This window comes from Pipistrellus hanaki (assembly GCF_964339955.1).
Source record: "Pipistrellus hanaki genome assembly, chromosome: 2".
NCBI classification, from domain to species: Eukaryota; Metazoa; Chordata; class Mammalia; order Chiroptera; family Vespertilionidae; genus Pipistrellus; species Pipistrellus hanaki.
The window spans coordinates 4,476,398-4,500,121 of record NC_140504.1 but is presented as its reverse complement, the minus strand read 5'-3'; the positions used below and the strand labels follow the sequence as shown (position 1 = coordinate 4,500,121).

The window sequence follows — 23,724 nt, the reverse complement described above, 5'->3', positions numbered from 1 at the left end:
ACCCAGATTTCACTTCGGAGAAGGAGACAGGCCCTAAAAATAGCACCGGGCTGCCTACCCCCCTCTCGCATCTTAAATTTTGAAAAGAATTATATCTAAACCTAATCACTGCGGGAAATTTTAACACTCATTTTCTTTTGTTCTGGAAGATGTGCTGCAAAAATAGCGTTTCCAAGGCGGGGTGTCACCCTGCACCTGCATTTTTATGGCTGTTAGTTCTCTTATAAGACTCTCAGAATTCCCCAGAGGCGACTTCAAAACTTTGGCACCGGTGGGCTTGAAATACAGATTCCTCCAATCAGCTGCACCCTTCCAGGCCTGGCAAGGTCCCTGTCTCCCCCCCACCACCACCACCATCACCAAAGGTGGCAGCCACAAAGAATGAGCCCCGGGGACAGGGGGCCATTCTGCCTAGTGGCCAATTTCTGTGCTTATTTACAGCTCAGTTTATAACCCTCATCACATCTTCCTGACATGATCATACCTCACCAGGCTGGAGACGCTGAGCTGCGGGGGCTTGTCCTTCCCGCCCATCAGAGTCTCTATGGTACAGATCCAAGCAGGGAGGGGCACGCAGGCCATTTAGACACATCCCCCAAAATTCTGTTTGAATGAAAAGCAGAATTTTTAAAGGGGGAAGCTTTAAAGGGGGAAGCTTTACTGGTTTATGAAAATGCTCCAGGCTGGGGTATCGGACTACAGTGATGCCCCACCCCCACCCCACGGTTGGAAACACAGTTTCCTGAGCCCACTGTGCTGAGGCTTATGAAGCGGCCTCTGGGTGGCAGAGGCAGCCCTCAGAGACCCAGGACTCCTGCTGCGGGGTACTGTGACCTGGGAAAGATCTCCCCGAGCCCGAGAGGGGGGTCAGTCTGTGCAAGCAGAGTGACCATCTCCCGCCTGCTTTCTCTGCTTCCCGGCGCAGATCGAGCTCGGAGCAGCATGGTCTCCACTGAAAGTGCCTCCTCCACCTACGAAGAGCTGGCCAGGGCCTACGAGCACGCCAAGATGGAAGAGCAGCTGAGGCACGCCAAGTTCACCATCACCGAGTGCTTCATCTCGGACACATCATCCGAACAGTTGACGGCAGGGACAAATGAGTACACAGACAGTCTGACCTCCAGCACCCCTTCAGAGTCGGGGATCTGCAGGTTCACTGCGTCTCCCCCCAAACCTCAGGATGGAGGGCGAGTGATGAACATGGCGGTTCCGAAGGCACATCGGCCAGGTGAGCGGGAAGTGCGCGCTCTGTTGTGCAGGGAAGCTTCCATCCTGATTCACGCCTGTCTACCTGGATGAGCCCGCTCAGGGTTTAGACGGGGTGTTCTGTTTATTGACTGCTGCGGAGTGAACCACACCAAAGCTGTTGGCTTACAACAACAATCACTCATTTTGTTTATGAGTTTGAAATTTGCTCAGTGCTTCGTGGAGACAGCTCTTCTCGCTCCAGCAGGTCAGACAGGAGGCTCGATCAGGGCTGGAGGAGCCACCTGCAGAGTGGCTCCCTCCCCTGCCCCGTGGAGAGTTGGTGCTAGCGGCATCCGCCCCAAGTAGGCTTCTCCACCACAGGGTGGCTTGGGCTTCCTCCTATCATGGTGACTCTGTGCTAAGAACCAGTGTCCAAGAGACAGACAGTGGAAATAGCCAGTTTCTTAAGGCTGGGGCTAGAAAGTGACATGTCACTTCTGCCATGTCACTTCTGTTGTTCAAGGAGCCCGGGTTCTATAATAAGAGGGCGACTCCTCCCACTTAATGGGAGGAGCTTCAAATCACGGGGCTGAGTTTTAAATCTACTGCACTGAGGGTTCCAAAGGAGAGAGGCCCTACAGTGCATCAGTGGACCTTGGTTTTACTGAGTGACCCATCGTGACAGTGACGGGCTACTGTTACAGCCACTGCAGTTTGGTCTCTGTCTTGAGCCTGGGAGAGTGGTCTGGATGGAGCTGCAAACCCTACGGTCTGCAGGGCCTGGTAGATCATATAACTAAATGAGGAGACCACGAAGGAAGAGGAAAGGGAGTGACGGGACAGAGACAATGCACGAGCTCAGGGACGAGCAAATGGCCCTAGCAAGCTCCCCGCAACTGAACCCAAGTGGAAATGGGGAGCCAGTATGAGCGAGTTTCTCAAAAGAAGCCAGAAATCTTGGTTTTATTTGGGCACTCGCAGTTCTTATGTGTTGGCTTAGGTGTTTGCATACCACCATACAGGGCAAATAAGGCATATTGTTAGACTGGATGCAAACCAAGGCAGCCGTCAGTAGTGATTCTCTAAAAAATCACCTCTTTTCCTCACACTGAAATAAGTGCCTGTAGACTTTGCCTTGCAGACTGGCCTGTCCCTTCTTGTTGAATCCATGCTTATTTCTCTCTCTCCCGTTTCCTGAACCACTACACTGATTCTATTTCAAACATTTATCTTCCCTTTTTAAATTACTGTGATTCCTTTGGGTTTTATGGCATAAGGCCCAGCTGAAATGAGCCTCATAAATACATACAAATATATAAAATGAGAATTGTCTAGCCAGCGACTAATCTTCCACACAGAGTCAAAGATCCTCGCCAGCAGACAATAAAGAGTGATGGCTTCATTTAGTTCCATCCTGATACCTCCTCGGGGAGAGGGTGAGCCGTTATTTATGGGTGTTGTTATTTCAAATATTTTTTTTGTTATTGACACTTACATGCAAGCAAATGCAGAGAAACGTAGGGCCAACTGCCCTGACTTTCTGTGGCTGCCCCGCCTGAATGTGAGGAAGACAGGAGAGGAGAACCAGGCCAGTGTGGCTCAGTGGTTGAGCTTTAATCTATGAACCAGAAGGCTACTTTTGATTCCCACTCAGGGCACATGCCTGGGTGTGGGCACAATCCCCATAGGAGGGAGCAGGACAGGGGTGGAGGGGGCATGCATGAGGTAGCTGATCAATGATTCTTTCTCACCATTGATGTTTCTATCTCTCTCTCCCACTTCCTCTATGAAATCAATTAAAAATATATTTTTTTAAAAGGACAGGAGGCAAGAAAGCATGCCTGTGTTTAGTCTTGCTGGGCTTCAGTGGCTGCATCTATAAAATGGGCAAAACATTGTTACCCAGCAAGCACTCACTGCCCGATGCACGTAGAAGCCAATCCTATGGCACCGGTTTGAGAAAAGAAAAATCTCAGATTATGAGGAAGCCAAATGGCACGGAAATAGGAGGCAAAGTTCAACTCTGTCTCCCCGATGGAGGAGTCAGAGCAAGATTTCAGGGGTTTCGGCACTGAATCTCCTGGACAGTGGCCCCTTCGCTTCTGGAGGGGTTCCTGGTGCTCAGGGTCTGGGCAGGCCTTGCTTTTGGCTCTGGGGTGGGGGTGGTGAGTTGAGGGTCCACAGGTGTTACTCTTGAGTGATATATTCAATGTCTAAACTTTGGTTCCAGGTTTGTCAGAAACAGGACAGGACCACTTGGAGCTGGTCCGGTGGTTACAGCGTGGGCGCCTACTCTATGGGGTTTGTTTAAGACAAATGGAACCTACGCAGGTGAAGCTGTTAGCAGTTGTGTCTGTTGTTGCCTGCTGACATTGTTAGTTCCCAGTAACTCCGGGGTGTCTCCATGTTGCTGCTGGCTCCCTTCTCCTTTCCTTCTTTTGTTTATTCTCCTTCGGAGGCCAGTGATGTCCTGGGGAGCATCCACCTCATTCTTGTCCACCCACTCAGGTACCTTAGGCTTCCATCTAAGATACACGGCCACCCACCCCTTCACAGACGAGCTCCTGGGTTACAGGACTGTCCCGTTTGTGCCGGCCTTGCAGTGAGTCAGGGCTTGAGTGTCTTTCTGATGACTTGTTCATATTGTTGGCTTAATAGTGAAAAAAAAGTTTAAGCCTTTTCATGACCTTCTTGCCTGGATCCATCGAAGCAGTGGGAAGATCAAAACTACGTCAGTTGCTATCATCTTAGCATACTCCTTAAACCAGCAGCCGCCCACCTTTTGGACCTCACAGACCACCAGTGGTCCAAAGACCACCGGTTGGCGACCGCTGCCTTAGACTAAAATGATTTTATATAACATTAGGAGTTAATAATATTTTTTAAAATATATTTTATTGATTTTGTACAGAGAGGAAGAGAGAGGGATAGAGAGTTAGAAACATCGATGAGAGAGTCATCGATCAGCTGCCTCTTGCACACCCCCTACTGGGGATATGCCCGCAACCAAGGTACATGCCCTTGACTGCAATCGAACCCAGGACCTTTCAGTCCCCAAGCCGACGCTCTATCCATTGAGCCAAACCGGTTTCGGCAGGAATGAATAATATTTTAAATCAGTGTGAATCCTCATGTCTACCAACTTTGTTTGGTCCACACTACATGACTATTTGGTTACATTAAATAGACTTTTTAGGAAAAAAATATGCCCTCCTTCTGGAAGCCTATATGTTGCTCCTTATAATACAACTAAACGCCACACCGGGCTCAAAGCACCAGGTGACAATTTATCATCCTGCTGACTGGGGGCTGCGTCACACTAGCAGTTCTGTGCTTTGCATAGTTCGGAGTGGCTCTCAGTCAGAGTGTGTCTTTGGGCAAAATCGCTGGCTATCCTTCTTCTCCATCAGGACCTCTTTTTTAATTACATTCCAAAGCTTTTAAAGTCTCTACAAATAAAGATCTAGTTAAATGAACTTGGCCAAACGGTCGCTCTGGGAAGATAGGAAACATGTCTTGTATTTCTCTCCCAGAGTCTAGCAGATATCTGGCAGCAGAGACTGTTGGAGGAATATGTTTAAATGGTTTGCTGGAATTGACTATATGCCCCTAACACTGTCTGGCACATAGTAGGTGCTTAATAAACATTGTCAAGCGAATGAATAGGTTGTGGCTGACAGTGATAAGGCTGGCCAATTGGTTAAAATATAAGGTTATTAGTTGTGAGTAAAATACCAGAGGACATTGAAGTGCCTGCCATCTTCCAGGCGAACTTCAAACAAAGTAATTTCTTCTCTTTCCTTGCTCTTAACAAGTCGAGAGGAATCTCTTCCTCAGCTAAATGGGGGGGCCCTCGGGGGTCGCCCCAGGAAATGTGGACAGCTCACCCCTGAGGCACACCTCAGGATCCAGCTTTAGATTGTTAGTAGTTCCTGGATTGTGAGTTTGCTGCATTTCTAGGACTTGTATATTTTAAATATAGTACCATGCGTGTACTTGTCCTGTTTTCTCAGTAAGAGATGGCTATTTCTGTCTTTAAAAACAAGCAACATGAAGCTAACAAAACTGTATTCCTCCAGAAACAGCTGGAAAGTGTAACCGCTTCTTTTCCCCTTGACCAGGGTGGCTTCTGAGACTTGGATTACAGTGTCTCATCTTGGTTTCGGGTAGCATCTTGAGCCATCTTCTACCGTTCTTGGGTTACTGCTTCTTTATTCATGATGTGTGCCCTATGCCCTTGAGAGATGCCATTGCACAAAGCTACTTAAATCAAGTGCAAGCTTCAAACGTGCAACCTAATAGGGCCTGCCCCGCCAGCAGCGGGGAAACTTCTGCCCCTTGGAGCCCAGCTGGCACACCCAGGGACCCCAGCCTTGACCTCCGCCATCCCATGTTGAAAGTAGCTGCCTTTTGGCTAGAAATGGCCACGGCCTGCTGCCAGCTGGGCAGTTCTCTGAGTGACCAGCAGAGGAAGCAGAGATCCTCAGGGACAAGTGGTCCAGAGGGAAGAAAGAAGGTAAAGGCTGGGAGACAGGCATGACCCTGAGAGCAAGAGTTCCCTCGGAGCTGCCAAATGTACAATCTTTCAAATACCCCTTAGATTCAAGTTAGAAGGACCCAGGAGCCACTCTCAACACCTCAGCACATTACTCTTCCCTCCCTGCTCTGGGTGGACCCAAATATTCGAATGTGCTCATCTTGGCTCCCTCCTGGAAAACCAAGTCTCTCTGATGTGCATTTGCAATTTTGTCTTCTTAAAGACCCTGCTTTAATTTCAGTCCGATGTCTCTCAGACACAGAGAGTGACGCGTGTTCGGAAGGACCCCCAACCTGGGAACTCTAAGCCCACTGGCCTTTTGCAGCCTCCTCCTCCCCACCTTGCACCTGGTCACAGCACCAGGCCCACAGGCCGTGCAAGGTTTTGGCAGCTGGTGCTGTGCCTTCCCCAGTGCCCGAGTCTGTTCTTTTGTTCCAACAGCCTTTTCTCTGACCTCTGAGCCCCTTCGCCAGCTCGCAGCCTTTCTTGGTTCTCTTACTGGGGTTCAATTCTAGTTGTTGGGGATCCCCAAGATGGTGGAAGGTGAGGAGGAGGCCTGTGCCTGACAGACCCCTGATGGAGAGGCAGGCAGGCTCCCTGTGTCCTATGGTGTGAGCAGAAGGAAGCTTCTAGATTCCAGGGCTGCAGATGCAAGCAGAGGCTCACCACAGTGATTGCATCTATAGAAACACAAATATAACAAGTATATTTCGCTCATTTAATCATCTCATAGTTATTGACTCTCTTCTCCATGAAAAGATACTACACCTGGTATAACTCAAAGACATAAAAGTGCTAATACTGGATATTAAACCACTTCCCATAGTCTCTGCAGTTTATCAGAATAGCATGGAGTGTCATGGCAGCAGACCAACAGTCTGAAAAACACAAGACTGGTAAACAAGGGGTAGAAGAAACAAGGAAAAATCCAGCTTATGGAAGTCAGATCCACCCCTCAACGAGGGAGGGGAGGGGGGGGAAGAAACTACACATGACCCAGTGAGATGCCATGATGAGTCAGGAGCAGCCTGACAGTCCTGGAACATACAAAAAGGTAAGAAGAGGACAGCAAAGACCATCATTTTTCACTGTGGTCCCATGTAGACATGGCTGGCACCAAGTCCTAATGCAGCCTACTTCCCACATTGAAAGCCAGAGCCATAAATTCAAGTGATGTAGCCAGCCCTCTCCAGTCCAGATGCCTTGCTCTCAGGATGAAGGCCTCTGGGGTTCTAAGAGGCCAGCCTCGTCTTCCTCACCCAGCATGACCCCTGCTCTCTGGGCTCCAACTCATGGGCCTCCTGAAATCTACAAGCATCTACTTCCTCTGTCTGGAAGGTACTCATTTCCAGGCTAACTCAGCCTTCCGTGGGACAACTCAGTATGCACAGGGTTTCTGAGAAAGGTCTGCCAGCCTTATGGCTGACCAGGTACAAGGCTCCAGCCGGGCTCCTCCTCAGTGGCCCCCAGTGTGTGGATCCCTGTGGGTCTCACGTGGGAGCTCTCTTTGAGCCCATGGTCTCTTCCTCACTGGAGACTTCACAGTCCCTGTTAATGAGCTCCACGCTTGCCTAAGAGTCAGGGCAGATTCCAATCCTGCTTCTGGTGGAGAACTGCTTTAGTTCAGAAGAACCATGAGAAGCCACCAAGTCTGAGCCCCACTTTGTACACAAGTGTAGTGTGGGTTTGTTTGCTTTTTTTAATTATTATTATTATTATTATTATTGTTGATTATAGAGAAGTGGGAGGAAGCAAGAGAGATAGAGAGAGAAACATAGATGTGAGAGAGAAACATGGATCGATTGCCTCTGCACATGCTCCCTGACCAGAGATGGAATCCACAACCTGGGTATGTGCCCTGACCTGGAATCAAACCCACTCCAACCAACTGAGCCCCACCGGCCAGGGCCACAGTGTAGTTGTTAAAGTTCACTAGTGAGTAGGAGGATGTATCGATGAGCTCTGAAAAATGCATGAGGCCTCGGAAGCACAAGCCAGGAGCGGAACAGGATCTGTGTCCATGGGCCTCCGATAGCTAGCTCGCATTATTTATTGAGGGGTTTTCCTGGTTGCCTTAGGGAGTGGAGATTCATTTACCGAGAGAGGTTGGTTTACAAGCTTTCATTACCATGCTGCCGCATTAATACTAAACTACAGAAGTGTTAGATCTCACCTGCGCTGCTGTGGGCGGACTGCCCGCTCCCCGGTGGCTGGCTCTTTGAAGCTGCCGTGTGATTGCAAGTCTGATCCGTGTGATTTTCATTGAAATTGCCCGAACTCAAGGTTAGCATTCTGTGCTGCTTACTTTTGCATTAATATAGAGCTTCATCCAAGCACAGATATCAAACCTTATTAGCAATTGACGGAGGTTCCTTTGTAGGTGGCCCCAGTGGAGATGTAGGTCCCTAGGGACCCTGAGTCACTCTCATTCCGCAGGCGTTTGTTATGGAAGCCTATGCATGTCTCAGGTGCTAATGAAGAGGAAGAAGACTCTTGCGGTACACTTGGAATAGAAGACTCTCAGAAATGCATTCTCCTGGCTGGCGTGGCTCATGGACTGAGCATCAACCTATGAACCAGAAGGTCTCAGTTTGATTCTTGGTCAGGACACATGCCCAGGTTGTAGGCACAATCCCCAGTAGGGGGCATGCAGGAAGCAGCCAATCAATGATTCTCTCTCCTCATTGATGTTTCTATCTCTCTCTCCCTTTTCCCTTCCATTCTGAAATCAATATATATATATATATATATATATATATATATATATATATATATATATATATATATATAAATGCATTCATTGGCTCCATGCTTATCCCCAAATTCCTCATACAGATGTGCTTAACCAGTCCTGACAGGCAGACAGAGCATAAGAAAGGATCTTTTAGACTTAAAGGTACCTTTAGAAATTAACATCTTTCCTTCAATTGACTAAAGTTAAGAGCTGAAACTGGAAGGGGTTACAGAACTATTTAGAGGCAGAGGCAGGATTTTTTTTATTATTAACTCTATTATAGATGACCCCCATTTCAACCCCTTTGCCTCCCTCCACCCTGCCCTCATCCCTCCTAGGCCTTCACCATATTAATATCTGTGTCCATGGCCTATGCATATATGTGTATATATTCTTTGCTTGATCTCTTTCCATCTCCGCCCCCCACCCCGAGATTTGTCAGTCCATTCCATGCATTCATGCCTCTAGTTCTATTTTGTTCCCCAGTTTCTTTTGTTCTTTAGATTCCACATATAAGTGAGATCATGTGATGTTTGTCTTTCTGAGAGACAGGATTTGGACACAAAGTGTGGACCTCTCTAGTTGAAGCTCTTTCCATTGTCCTAAGCTCCCACCCATCAGGTCAAATAGAGGCCCTCTGGCTGCTATTCCATGGGGCCCTTCCCTCACTTTTAAAGAACTGAGGCCATAACTCCAATGGACTAGATGAGGCTGAGGAGTATGAGTCCTTACGCTGATTGAATTCAGTGTATTTCAAGTGATAGAAGCACCCACTTAGGAAGATGAACTTTGACCTTCTAAATGAGTTTCTTAGCAACGGGATCCTTCTTTGAGGTGGATAGTGCTGTGCACAGGAAGATGCTGAGCAGCATCCTTGGCTCTGTCCAAGAGAAGCCTGGAGCTAGCCCACCCCTACCTGTGACAACCCAAAATGTCTTTTTCATAGCCATCTGCTCTCTGGGGGTAAAATCACACACGGCTGAGAACCATTGATCCAGACTTTTGACATTTCCCCCTGGTGTGTGCATGGCGAATGGCAGGAACCATTGTCTGGGAATAGATTCATGGGATGTGCACTCATTATAGATTTTTCTCAATCGACTGATTCTCCTCCTGTTTTGGTATTGATTTTGCCCTTATTCTTCCGAAGCTGAAATGCATTCAGACTTGTGTGTGAGTCTGAATATATTGAGAATGTTCAGGAAGCTTTGCTTTCCTGATAGGAGGGGGTCTCCTGGTCTTTCGCTAAAGAGAAGCAGGTTTAATGGAACAGTCAGGCCGGCCATGGCCCGAAGGTTCCTTTAGCGGGCATAGCAAGCTTGAAACATCCATTGCAGATGGATTCGGCACCACCCAGGCAGTTTGTGCTGGTCAGGGTGGAGGTGAGGAGTTGAGATGGCACCAGTGAGTAAAGTGATTAGGGACAGGGGGAAACATTGGAAATGTTAGTGGCACCAAAGGTTCCCAGAGGGCAGTGACAGGGGGGTGATAAATAGACCAATATGACAAATAACAAGGCATAACATTGAAATCATTCCTCGAGGCATAAATCATAAGAGCCTCTGACTGGTATGGGGTGAGGGGTGAAGCTGTGGTATGGGGGCTGCAGGCCGATGAGGCAAAGTGGAGAAATGCTTCCATAACACAGATGCTCCAGGGAGATTGGGCCACCATTGTCAAGGACAAAGCCCTCTTGTCACCTGTAACCTGCATGTGTACCCATAGTGTGCTCCCGTTTCCTCTCTCTCCTCCTCTCTGCCACATCCCATGATTCAGTTCAGTTCCTTTTCCATCCACTTTTCTCTATCTGTGTCTCTTATCTCTTATTTTCATCTCTCTTGTTCTGTCTCAATGTTTTTCTGTGTGTGTGCGTGTGTGTGTGTGTGTGTGTGTGTGTGTGTATTTCCATCTCTCTGATCTCTAAACTCAAAGAGGGGTGGAGAGGAAAGCTAGACAGAAACAAGGATTCCTCGAGGCATAAATCATAAGAGCCTCTGACTGGTATGGGGTGAGGGGTGAAGCTGTGGTATGGGGGCTGCAGGCCGATGAGGCAAAGTGGAGAAATGCTTCCATAACACAGATGCTCCAGGGAGATTGGGCCACCATTGTCAAGGACAAAGCCCTCTTGTCACCTGTAACCTGCATGTGTACCCATAGTGTGCTCCCGTTTCCTCTCTCTCCTCCTCTCTGCCACATCCCATGATTCAGTTCAGTTCCTTTTCCATCCACTTTTCTCTATCTGTGTCTCTTATCTCTTATTTTCATCTCTCTTGTTCTGTCTCAATGTTTTTCTGTGTGTGTGCGTGTGTGTGTGTGTGTGTGTGTGTGTGTATTTCCATCTCTCTGATCTCTAAACTCAAAGAGGGGTGGAGAGGAAAGCTAGACAGAAACAAGGATGAGGAAGTTAAATGGTAGACAGTGTACATCCTTGCTGAGAATAGATGTGAACGCCACTGTAACGGATTTCACTCAAGACAGCCCTAAGGCCGGGCTTTGGCTCCGCCCATGTTTGTGGCCACGTTGGTTTACACGCAAGGAGCCTGTGCACCTGAGAGAAATGACTTTTTGGAATTCAAAGCAAAAGAGATCCTGAGCTCATGGGTTACTGCTGCTATCAAACACATGGAAGAACCCAAGAAGGTCTTGGCTACTAGCAAAGGATGTGGAGCCCCAGGGAGCATGCAGAGGGCCGGGGCTCCGACTCGCTCCTGGAGAAGATCCAGGAGAGCTGCTTCGAATCTAACCCTCAGGGGCCTATGGGGGCAGCTGGACAAGCATCTACGCCCCCAGGGAGCAGGGAAACTGGAAGAAGCAACTCTGACTTGGCCTCAGTGGAGAAGGAAGGAAGGGTGACACGTTAGCCCCCAGAGGCACCCCTACAAGTTCAGAGCACAGGAGGGTCCCTGTGAACCACAATCACGTTGGTTCTTGTTATTGTTCAAGAGTGATTTCCTCCTTCCCATGGTTGAAGGAAGCAGAGACTGTCACCCTACACAGAACCTTCAGAGAGAGTTCTCTTGGCATTCCCAGCCCACCCCAGCCAAGAAGGAAGGGCATCTGTGTTAGTGTCCTGTGGCTGCATAACCAAGTACCACCAACTTGGTGGCTTTAATCAATAAATTTAATGTTCTCACAATTCTGAAGACCAGAAGCCCAAAACCAAGGTGTCATCAGAGCCGGGCCCCCTCCTGAAATGCTAGGAAAGAATCCTTCCTTCCTTCTGCTGGTTTCTCTGTGGCCCTGAGCATTCCTTGGCTTGTGGCCACATCATTCAACCTGCCCCTCCATCTTCACATGGCGTCCTTCCTCTTCTCTGTGCCTCACATCTCCCTCTGTCTGTGTCTTATGGAGACACGTGTCATTGGATGTAGGGCCCACCTTAAATCCAGGCGATCTCATCTGGAGATCCTGACCTTAATTATATCTGCAAAGACTCTTTCTCCACATAAGGTCACATTCACAGATTCCAAGGGCTAGGACCTGGGCATGTCTTTTGGGTGAATCCTAATCAACCCACTAAAGACAGAAACAAAGGTATAAAACAGTAGCTCCTAGCTCATGTCCCTGAGTATCCCCAGCCCGTAACTTCAGCCTCTCTGAGAAGGAAGACATCTGATCCTGCCTTTCCACATGCGTTACCTAATCCAGTGCTAACCATAACCCTACATGGTAGGTTCTGCCATTGGTCCCATTTGTGAAGGAAGAACTGAGCCCAGATTTATAGCAGATGAAATGCAGGCAATGTCATCCCGACCTCTATTCTTCATCTCCACCGTTAGATCATTGTTCAGTTTCCCGTGTGTGAGACAGGTGCAGGGAGAGCAAGGAGGTTAAGACCATCAGGTGCCCACATTCAGGCTGTCACCACGGTTTTCCATCGTACTTCTCTCTTTTCCTGGAGTAATACGTGCCTGGGTGGTCTCTATCTATAGGCGTCTGAAGAACATGCAAGATGGATGGATGATTAGAGAACCCAGTTTCCCAAGTAGTCCTTGGATAAGCACAGGATGTGGGGTTTGAATGGACCCAAGTACTTTTAATAAACAAATCTTATCTACACTTATGTGGAAGCTCGCTACTGCCTACATGCATGAGTGATGAACAGAGCTCATTTGCAGCATTCACACAGTTGATATGGCTATTTTGGGTACTACTTAGAAACCACACACACTGTCGAAAGAGCTAATGGAGCATCATACAACATCATAAAGCTTTGCCTGAGAAACCGGGTCACCAGAGATAGTGGGTATTGAGAGGGGCCTGGCAGTCTACACAGCAGACACTGGTAGCCTATATATAGAGACGCAGTGCAGAGCTGTCGCCATTATTCATGATTCCCAGTCCTCACCAGTCTTTCCCAGCTGCCTTAACCCTCTTGATCACTCTATCTATAGTGCGAGCCCCTGGAGACAGCAGGCAGATTTGGTGGGCAGATTTGGTGGGCTGTCTTTTGATCCCACACACATTTTTCCCAGGTAATCTAGGGCCCGCGCATCCTGCCATCCAGCTGGGATGCAGATGTGATTGCTTTTTTTTTTTTTTAAATATATTTTTATTGATTTTTTACAGAGAGGAAGAGAGAGGGATGGAGAGTTAGAAACATTGATTAGAGAGAGTCATCGATCAGCTGCCTCTTGCACACTCCCTACTGGGGATATGCCCACCACCAAGATACATGTCCTTGACCGGAATCGAACCCGGGACCTTTCAGTCCGCAGGCCGACTCTCTATCCATTGAGCCAAACAGGTTTTGGCAGATGTGATTGCTTTGGAGGGTCTTCATACGTCCCTCACTCCGTGGGGAGCTGCTGGGTAGAAACTCATTCCCGGATCTGTGACAACACATTATGAGCACGTCACGTGTTCCAGCGTCACTGGGCTCAGGAAGAGCAAGCACATGCTTGACCTACTTTTTAAAATAACCCTGGAGGCCAATAACTCCACATGTCAAGTATTTTTTAACAATACTAAGAAACAATAGTCATGTTAATAAATAAGAGCACAAATTAATATAATTTGCTTATTAGGCTCTTAGGAATAAAGACAGTCACTTTTAGGAAACTGGATATATAAAAATCCACAAATTTCAAAATGTGGCACATTAGAGTTGGCTCATATGTAAAATATCCCTTACGCTACAAAGAACTTTTCCAGTTTGTGTCATTTCTTAATGACAGCTGTTGATTATCTCATGATATCTGTTTGCATATAACTAACCCCCATTAGGGAGAATGAATAACACATCCACCACCAGAAATAAAGATAAATCATTTTCAATATTATCGTCAAAGGCATTGGGGACATGAGGGTTCATTGTTTTTCATGAAACACCCCATTTTTCAGGAACAAGACTAATGCCCTTCACAAGATACACCTGACCCTTGACCTTAGACTCCATGGTGACAGACGCACCAGGTTCCAAAGCCCTTTCCACAAGGAGGCCACGTTCTGCCAGTCTTTGTCCAAGAGTCTTGTGCCAGTTCATCGTCAAGGCCCTTCTTATCGGCTTTCCCTTGATCCTGTTCACTACCTGAGCCCCCCATCGAATTAGAGCTCCTTTGATTTCACGGAGCCAAATCTAAAGCATTGCAGGAGCCATTTTCACCAAAAGTGATCAGAGAAACCCAGTAGCTTGAAGGTGACACAGTCTGTGGAACTGCCGAGACCAGATCCGATGCTCCCTTATCTTTTCTCTGTCACCCCTGGAGCTCTGCTCCCCCCAGCGCTTCCTGTCACACCTGGGACTCGGAGAGCACATTGCACACATGGTGTGCACGTCTGCCTTGGATGCAGTTTTTCTTTTTCTCTTTATTTATTATCATTATTTTGGATGTGGTTTCTCTTTCTGTTGTGGGCTTCAGAAGGACGTTGTAACCTCATTTGTCTGGTTAAAATGTGACACTGAAGGGCTCCTATGCCATAGAGAGGCCAGCACCTTAGAGGGGAGGATGGTCCCATCTTTGCAGAGAGCTCTGATGAGGGGTAAGGGGTCTTGAAAGCCTCACCGGGTGCAGGGCTCACCTCTGAGCCCCGGGTGGCCTGTCACGTGTGGACAGGGGCCTTTGGCACCCGCTCACCGCCTGAGCCACCCAACTAACTGCTCTGTGTCTCTCCGCAGGTGACCTCATCCACTTGCCTCCATACCTTCGAATGGACTTCTTGTTGAACCGCAGTGGCCCGGGCACCAGCAGGGACCTGAGCTTGGGGCAGGCGTGCCTGGAGCCGCAGAAAAGTCGGACCCTGAAGCGCCCCACGGTCCTGGAGCCCATCCCCATGGAGGCGCCCGCGGCCACGTCCTCCACCCGGGAGGGACAGCAGTGGCCGCAGGGGGCCGCGGCCGCATTACCTCAGCGCGAAGGGGCCGAGCTGGGCCAGGCAGCTAAGATGAGCAGCTCCCAGGAATCGCTGCTCGACTCCCGGGGCCACTTGAAAGGAAGCAACCCATACGCCAAGTCGTACACCCTGGTATAACACACAGCATGGCTGGACCGCGGTTGTAAATACGGTTTAAAAAGAAAAAGAAAAAAAGACTCAATCAAAGCTACCTTTTTTTTACGGAATCCCAATATTTATAATTAAAGAAAATTGCCAAAATATATTGAAAAAAAAAAAAAAAAGAGAAACTACTGCAACCACAGACAGTGCAAAGACTCTCCTGCTTTTTTTCTGTCTGAGTGTGAGCTCCATCTGCCTGGGCATCTGATTTTTTGGGAAAGAAGTCCAGTTTTATGATCTTCACAGGCTACTGCATTTTTACTGATTTTCTACACGTGCATGGGGGACCAATTAAACCTTCTGACCGGAAGTTCTATCACACACACGATGCGAGAAAGAAAACAGGAAAGGATATTCCGCTCTCTGTGGATCTGCAAGGAACGCTGGCGCGGGGGCAGGGGGAGACTGAGTCACGTTTGCACACCTTTCTTTCCCATTAGAAACCGGGGCCTCGGTCTGACCTTCTTCTGTCGTTACTTAGGATGAGTGCCGTCCGTGAAGGGGAGGGGGGGTCGATTTGGTTTTCTTTTTGGTTTATTTTTTCATTTAAAGAGACACTCTTTGCATTTTGTCTAAGCGAAATAAAGAAGAAAAGGTTGTCTGCCTTTATTTCGATGTCTGCTTCTCTCGTCTCCTCCTGATGGCTGGGTCCTCCTTCTGACGGATGCTGTGGTTTGCGAATCCCAGAGCTGAACCCAGAACTCAGCCTGATGAACCAGCCGGCGGCCCACGCCCCGGCCTCCGTGGGAACGCCTGGGACCGCGCAGAAGCCGCAGCTGGTCTCGGGCTCAGCGAGGGGCTGTCCTGAGCCTCCCAGATGTGGTGCTCCTCGCCCCTGGCCCTCCCGCTGGGCCAGAGGGCAGCAAAGATGGCCTGAGAGCCAAACCCAGCCCACTGCTGTGTTTATAAATAAAGTTTTATTGGCACACAGCCACACGCACCATTCGCGTTTTGTCTGTTTCATGTTGCAGGGGCACGTTGAGGTGTTAGTTACAGCAGAGATGGTATGACCGGTCAGCATCTGGCCAGGGACAGGAGTTTGCCCCCCGCTGCTCCACGTTGAGCCCCATTTGCTGGTGAAGAAGGGGAGGACCAGGAGGCCTCTGTGCGTCCTGCCTCCAGGACCTGTCCTGGTGCCCTGGCCCTGGTACCTATGTTTGCAGGAGACCACCTCAGTCATTGCCTCTGACTCACTGGCCTGCAGCCAGAGGGGAGCTAGGCAATAGTCAGTGACGTTCCTCGGAAATCTAACCCTTTCCTTCCTCTCGGTTTACACTATTTACCGGGGGGGAGGGCGGGGGGTGGTGTTGTTCTACAGAAAGCTTCCTCTTTACCAGCCTGGGCTGCCTTCTGCGTCGGTGCCCCTGCACAGTGACCCTAGGGAGTGTGCGATCCTCCCCAACAGCCATCCCTCCCGACTCTCTGCCCTGAAAGGGGAGGGGCCCGGGACTCCATGCCAGAGGTTTGGCAACAAATAGAAAATGGGTCAAAGCAATATCTGCTGGGCTCAGTCACCAGGGAACCGGCTGCACATGCCCCTTCCTCTCCCTTCCTCACCTCCATGGGCTCCTTTCCCTTCAGCACAGGCTGGCTCAGGTGTCCCCATCTGGAAACGTGTTCAGTGGTTTCTTCCTCTTCTACCTCCCTCTCCTCTCCTTCCTGTCTTATCTGCTTCCCTCTTTCCTCTCCTCCCTCCATCTCTTCTTCCTTCCCTCCTTCCTTCCCTCTCCTCCCCTCCTTCTTGTTTCATGCATTTTCCAGGCGGCCTGTTATCTATTTAAATGCAGCGACCCTGGGTGCCTTGTTGATGGGCCGGACCACGTGGGAACCCCCTGCTGGTACTAACACTGGGTGACCCTGTGGCTGTGTGGGTTTGGTTCGTTTTGTGTGCTGCTGTTGTTTTCTACAGCTTCAGAATTTCCTCCATGCTGACAGCTGATGACTTTCACCCTCACAGGCTGCTTTTTTATGCAAAAGAAAGGAAATGCTACTTTCTGGGGAAAGTTAAAGCTCTTTCTTCAACCTAAAACTTCTATATTCCCCAGCTTAGAAGTTTACCCTTTTTAAATTTTTTCTCTCAAGCTGTGCATAAATAAATTAAAAAATCTCCTTCATGTCTGCTTCTGGAATGGATTGCTTTTAAGAATACTTCCTTGAAAATGCTCGTTAAAATGGATTTGACATGTAAACATTATCCAAAAGCCCGCCTCTCTTCCTCTCAGGCGGGGCCCAGTGTTCCTGCCACCCAGAGGTGAGACCTGTGAAGGGTGCTGAATATCTAGAAAACCAGTATGGAGAGCAATAGAGCTAATTCTCCTCTGGACCCCTGCCTGTCGCTAATCTGACTTGTGGTGTCTTCAAGAAGGCATCATATTAGCCTACGGTCTAAGCCAGATTGCTGCATTAGTGTGGTGGGACTCAGATAAAATTCTATATCTTCTGTCCAATAACTTAGAGTCAGCAGACAATAGCTATTAGGTCAATGGACTGGGTTCCTCCGAGGCATCCATGCGGCTGACGTCTGAAAAATGCCCACCTTCTGAAATGGGCAAGGTCTGAACATAGCCAGTGAGCCATGCTGCACTCTGCTGGTACAGCTACGGGAGCCTGAGAGCCTCCAATCGGCTCTCTGCCCACCCATACCCACATCTGCCGTGACTACACACGAAGAACAGAAGGTGAAGTGGCAATGGGCAAAGATGGAAGTGAGACATATAGAGTGGTCACAGGCTAGATGGAACGAGTGCCAACCCATTGTCTTTTCGCCCTTGCTGCCAGTCCTGATACTCTCTTAAGACACAGAAAGCACACCTTTGTTAACCTGCCCTTAAAATATAGGGTGGGGCAAAATTAGGCTTACAGTTGTGAGTACGGGGAGCACAGAGTTCATCCTTGTATTCTTATTTATTAAGTGTTGTATTATTTTCCATACTGAACAACTGTACACCTACTTTGGCCCACCCTACAAGCAGTAGACCACCGCTCAGCTAAGGTCCCTCTGACTGGGGGCTCGGTTCCCCAGGTGCCAAAAGCTTCGTGAGATCGTTAAGGAGCTAGCTGAGGCCTTCTGGAGAAGCTGTGACGTCTAAATCCATGTCCAGCTGTGAAGAGTGTGGACAGCCTCCAGGCCTGGACGAGGACTGGGGGTCCAAGGACTAGTTCCTTGTAGGCCATCCATGCAGAAAGGGTTACAGGGAGCTAACAGGGTGTCCATCCTCAAGGGCATGTTTGAACTCTGCAAAGAATGTGGCCTGGAAGGTATCGTGGGCTCTCTGAAGGACACCGGGAAGACTCAGTATCAAGAATTTAATTCCCAGGGGTTCTGAGTCCCCTGTTACATCTCCACCCTTGGGCCCCAAATGACCTGTCAGACACAGCGCCGGAGGAATGAGACTGGAGGGAAGGAATGGTTCCTGCAGCTCTGAGGAACCAGGCGGTGGCCATCGTAACAAGCGCTTTCATCAAGGAGTCCTCCGGCCTGGGTGGAACTGGGTCTGCTTGTCCGGGTGGAACTGTGCCTGTTTGTTCTCGTGTTTGTTTGAGGAGGAGATTTGTGACAGTAAGGCTCTTGAGTGATGAGGAAATTCTGAGCCAGAGGAGCCCAAGGTAGGAAAGAGTTAGGTGATAAGGAAGAACAGGATCCTTGCTGAGCCACCATCCTGGTGAGTGGGAACTGAAGACTGGACGAATGTCAGGAATTCTTGGATCACTCGGGGGTCATCAAGCATGGGAATGGTTGAGAGAACAGTCTTCCTAGGTCTTTAACGTTCATGTGCATCTTCTGAGCAGGGCCGTTTACAGATTCTGTTCCGCCCTATCTCTTCAAGGATGTTTCCACAACGAAGAGCTGGGCACATGGAGGTCTGTGTCCCAGCTGGGCACAGGCAGGTTAGACTGCTGACCAGGATCGTAAAACCAGGTCTCCCTCTAAAGCAAAGGTTGGCAGGGTTGCCAGTGGCCCCTCTTTCAATGTCTGGGTTTTCTTGGCATTAGACATGGGCACTTCCAATCCTCCTCTTTCCTGTCTAGCTGGGTGGTTTTGGGCAGGCTCCTTCACCTCCGGGGATCTTCACTCACTTTGGTCTAGTGAAGCCCTCCCGGGCACACTATTTCATGCCACATTCTGTCCCTCCTGGCACCCCACTCCCCTACGTCTTCTCGAACTCTCTGTCTACACCCTTATCATCTCTGATTTACTATCTAACTAACTTCTCTAGAAAGTATCCACTTAGTTTTTCTTCTCTGTCTGCTGCCACTAGAATGTCAGCTCCATGAGGACAGGATTCTTTCTTTTGTTCACGTGTGTCCCCAGTTCTTGGAATGAATGGTGCCTGGTGCATAGTAGGCATTCTATAAATATTTGTTGAATTGGAAAAATTGGGGGGGGGGGGCGGGGCTCTCAATACTCAGGGTTCCTCAGCTGTGACACAAGCCCACTGTGTGCACTGTGCCACTGGGGTTGGTCTGCATCATCCTGTAGCTTTGGGAGCTGATTGCTGAGCTGTGAGTAATGACATGGTCAGTCCCTAACTCTGGGGTCTCTGTCTTCCACCAGCATCCACGGAACCACGGCAGGCCGACTTGTTAGCTTTCAGATATGGTAAAGCTTGAGCCAGCCCCTCTGTGGTTCTTGACAAGAGCCAATGAGACATGGGCAGCACCAACCCCACTCCTCACTCTCACCAGGACTACTTGCAGCTCAGAGTTCTGCGTGAGATCCACTCACTCGCAGTTTCTGCAATTTAGTGGGAATGTTGTTTTTCTGTTTTCCTCTTCTCAGTCTTTCACTTTCAGAAAGAAAAGACTTGGAAGAAGGAGCTCTGAGCACATGGCAAGGCTGCCTACTTCATCTCCCAAGAAACGGCTGGCAAAGAACAAAAGCTCTTTATGCCCCAGAAACTTCAAACCAACTGCGAGAAGAAAGGGCCATGTTTGTATCTCGCATTGTGCCTCCAGAGAGGGCTGTGTTCTGCCTCAAAGAGATAACCTTTCTGTGCGGAGAACAATGACTGGGACATACATTCATGTGATGTATGTGTTGGGGGGAAGGTGCTTAGACATGTCCTTGGGGACAGCAGAGCCTGGAGCCAAACCACCACCACCTCGCTGGTTACAATGTCCACCTGAGCATCACACTCAGAGGAATGACAGCATTTCCAACCATGCTGCATGTGGGCATATTTTCGAAAAGTTAATTCAATGATTGTCGCAGTCTTTCATGAGATTTCCCTAAGGGCTGAGTGACTCACTAAATAGTGGGGACCTCCTCTTCCCACTCTATGCAGAAATATTTTAACAATCGATTAAAACACTGCTCCCTGTTTCTAGATATGGGATTTTAAGTGTCTTATAAAAGAGCAACATCTGGGATGGGGTGATGGTAGTCTGGGGTGCTGGTGCAACATCCCACCCCCAGGAATTTTGAAAATGAGAACCCTCGCCCTGAGTGAGAGCACAATCCTTCCTGTAACCACCGTGCCCCCACTTGGTAACACACAAGTCAAACACGTCCTACATACCATGTCAACAACCTGCCAGGATTTACTTCTCGTCCCAGTTGAGGACTGCTCTGCCATTGCCCACCAAGGTGACCTGATGGCAGGCCCAGGAGACACCCTCCACACATTCATGGCAAAGCACAAGCCAGGTAAAGATGCGTAAGTCAGGACTGATTTCATTTCAATGTGGTTTTAACCTATTTCTCTGACTGCTTGGCCACATGATAAGATATATCCCTGTCCCGCTGAAACTTCCACTTATCTTCTCTGAAAATTCCTTCACCGTCTGCAGCACAGTGGAACTTAGTGGAAGACACTCAGCCCCCTCATGGGGCAAGAGTGACCCCTCAACATCAAGGTACTAATGCTTCCACTAAGAGAAGTGAGAGTTTCCTGTATCAAACCAAGAAGAACAAAGATGCTTCCAATAAAGTTCATCAGAGCACATGGCCAAGGACATCCAAATGCCTATGGAGCTTACCTCAGGTGTCCATCCTTGTCAAAGGCTGTTCTCAAGATATGTTTGCCTGTTTGCTGCCTCATGTGCCCATTATGCCAAATATGAAAAGTTTTGTTTGTTTAATGGTGTGGGGTAAGAGGATTTGGGGTTGGCCAGACAATGATGCAATAGCAAGAACACCGTACTGAGAGGCTCAGCTCCAGAACCAACAACTTCCAGATTTCACCATGAATGCTTGGCCATATGGATTGGATATTGGCAAACAAGCCTGATTGGTCCAGAAGATCCCTAAGTCCCTCCATCCTCAACAAGGAGACTATCCTTCTCAGTGTGATGTCAATCTCATTGGGTAAATTCTTGAGCTCCTTGGAAGTGTGTGATGGGTAAAGGCTACATTTTATTCATTTTCTTCTTCATCTCTGCACCCAGCACAGGCATCAGCCAAAACTGGTCAATGTTTTTGAGTGACATTCATGAAGTGAATGTCAGTGTTCAGATGTTTTGTAGAATGTAAAAAAAGATGCTCTAAATATCCATGAGCCCAGGCTGTAAGACAGATTTTAACCTTTTTAATAAACTCCTAAATTTAGCTAATGATTATGTGTTTGCTCTTTATCCTGGGAGGAGAGGAGCATAAAGAAACAACCTGATTATTTAAAGGTTTCAGGTAATTCGCCGAGTGTTGCATAAAATCTCACATATTGGTGTTGAAAAGATTGACCTTCCCTCTGACCCTTCTAAATTAAAAATTCTCTTTAGGTAGGTGCTAGCCAAACATTATATTTAGCAGATTTCTAGGTTTCTGCTGATAACCCTTGTGTAATAGTCAGCAGAAAAGGAATTGCTGTTGTTGTTGCCATTGTTGGGACAAAGGCCGGCAGTTGGTCCTGGATGGGTACAGCCCTGTCATTCACAGTCACCCACCGACTGCTCCTGCCATGCTACATAGGTCAGTAGGTACTTCTAACTTCTCACTCTTGGAAATGTAAGCCAGTGTTCTGCAGTTGACTCCTGTGAGACCAGACTTCTGATGCTAACCCAGGGCTACAGGGTCAGGCTAACCCTTCAGGGCCCTCTCCAAACCTCCATCCCATCTTCTCTCCACCAAAAACCAGGAGACCTCAAAATGTGTGCTTTCCTGTTTCTGCATCACCCCTAAACTCATCTGAGCTGCACCCTTCCTTACTCCTGCCTTTCTGGGGCAGTAGGAAACGTGTCCCCCTCCTACTTACAGCTCATCTCTCCATCTGTATCCTAGATCTCAACCTCTCCCACCTTTAAAAAACTTTCACCCCCCTTTCCAATCTTATTCTCTACTAGAGGCCTTGTGTATGAAAATTCATGCACTGGAGAGGGGTCCCTCAGCCCAGCCTGCCTCCTCTCACAGTCCAGGAGCTCTCAGGGTCAGGAGGCAACCCAGCAATCAGGGGAAGGCAACATCCCATCATACCTCTGCTACTGCCACTGCCAGCAGCACAAGCCTCGGCCGGCCCTGGTTACCTGAGCCTCAAGTGGCCCTGGGAAGCCACCATCCAAGGCCTGCACCTCGGGCCAGCCGTGGGTAATTGGGGAGCTGAGGGGACCAGGAGACTCAGGAGGCAGGCGTGCTCCAGCAGGGCTGAGGGAACTGGGTGCTGCCATCTTGTGGCTGTGGGTGCCACCATCTTTGAGGGCAAGGCAGTAATTAGCATATTCCCTCCTTATTGGCTGTAGGCGCCGCCATCTCTGCAATGGCATGAGGGTCAATTAGCATATTCCCTCTTTATTAGATAGGATACCACACTAGTCTTTCTAATATGTAATTCTCATTGAGTCATTTATTGCTTAATTTCTTTTAGTGATTATTTTATTTCCTTAAATTAAAAATCCAAACTCTCCAATAAGCTATATAAGACCACCCAAGATCGAGCTCTTGTCTAATCTACTCTGTCTACCCTTGACTACTCTTTCATCTCTTTCCAACACTCCTTTATCCTCCACCTCTCTCTTTTCTCTCTCTCTCTCTCTCTCTCTCTCTCTCTCTCTCTCTCTCTCACACACACACACACACACATACACAAACACACACACACACACACATACACACACACACACACACAGTTTCTGCCAGCCTTCTGTACTCATACTGGCTCTCTCATCCATGTGACTTTGCAATTTGCACACACTCATTTCTCTACCTGGAACATCATATCCCCTAACACACTGTCTAATCCTCACCCATCTTTCTGAACTCAGCTCAGAGGTGCCCTCCAATGGCATAATTGTCCCTTCTCCCTTCACACACCCTCAAACTTGGGAAACACACTTAGGCTCAGTGACTAGACTTACCTGCCTCTGCCTCTGTCGTGGCACATACCACTCTGAATCGTTACGGTTTGCCTATGGTCAGCCACTCCACTGAGCTGTGAGCTGCATGAGCCCAGGGACTAGGTCTTCTCAGAAACTGTCTTCATTTTGCCCCAATCTTCTTGGATCCCTTTTATTCAGACCCCACTATACTCATTCCCCAGCTTTAAGAGTCTATGCATGTGAGTCTTCAGAGAAAATTCTCAGGGCTACCAGAACCACTATGTCCACAAGAGAAAAGAACAAGAGGGACCCGGAGCATATGTCCCCTGGGTCTTAGCTAGGGACTGGCTGGTACCGGAGCATGGAATCCAAGGCCCTTTGCCCAAAAGCAGGACAACTATTCTCTTGAGGAGTAATTTTATTCTTTTGTTCTCCCCATGAGACAAGTCTGAGCCAGGGACTTTGCCTGAAGCTATATCTTATTTTACATCTTTCTCCCTCTTCTCTGGCCTAAAAAAAAAGG

The 23,724-nt window shown here is 48.6% G+C and overlaps 1 protein-coding gene across 1 annotated transcript in view; it reads left to right on the top strand.

Annotated features, from left to right (window-relative positions):
• The window catches only part of DSCAM (DS cell adhesion molecule), a 392,588-nt gene extending 377,026 nt beyond the window's left edge, over positions 1–15,562 (top strand). Inside the window, exons 32-33 of the mRNA XM_084873582.1 lie at positions 926–1,228; positions 14,578–15,562. Of these exons, the coding sequence (XP_084729708.1) occupies positions 926–1,228; positions 14,578–14,930 (656 nt within the window). The 3' untranslated portion in view covers positions 14,931–15,562. The remainder of the gene's footprint in view (positions 1–925; positions 1,229–14,577) is intronic.
• The last annotated feature ends 8,162 nt before the right edge of the window (positions 15,563–23,724 follow it).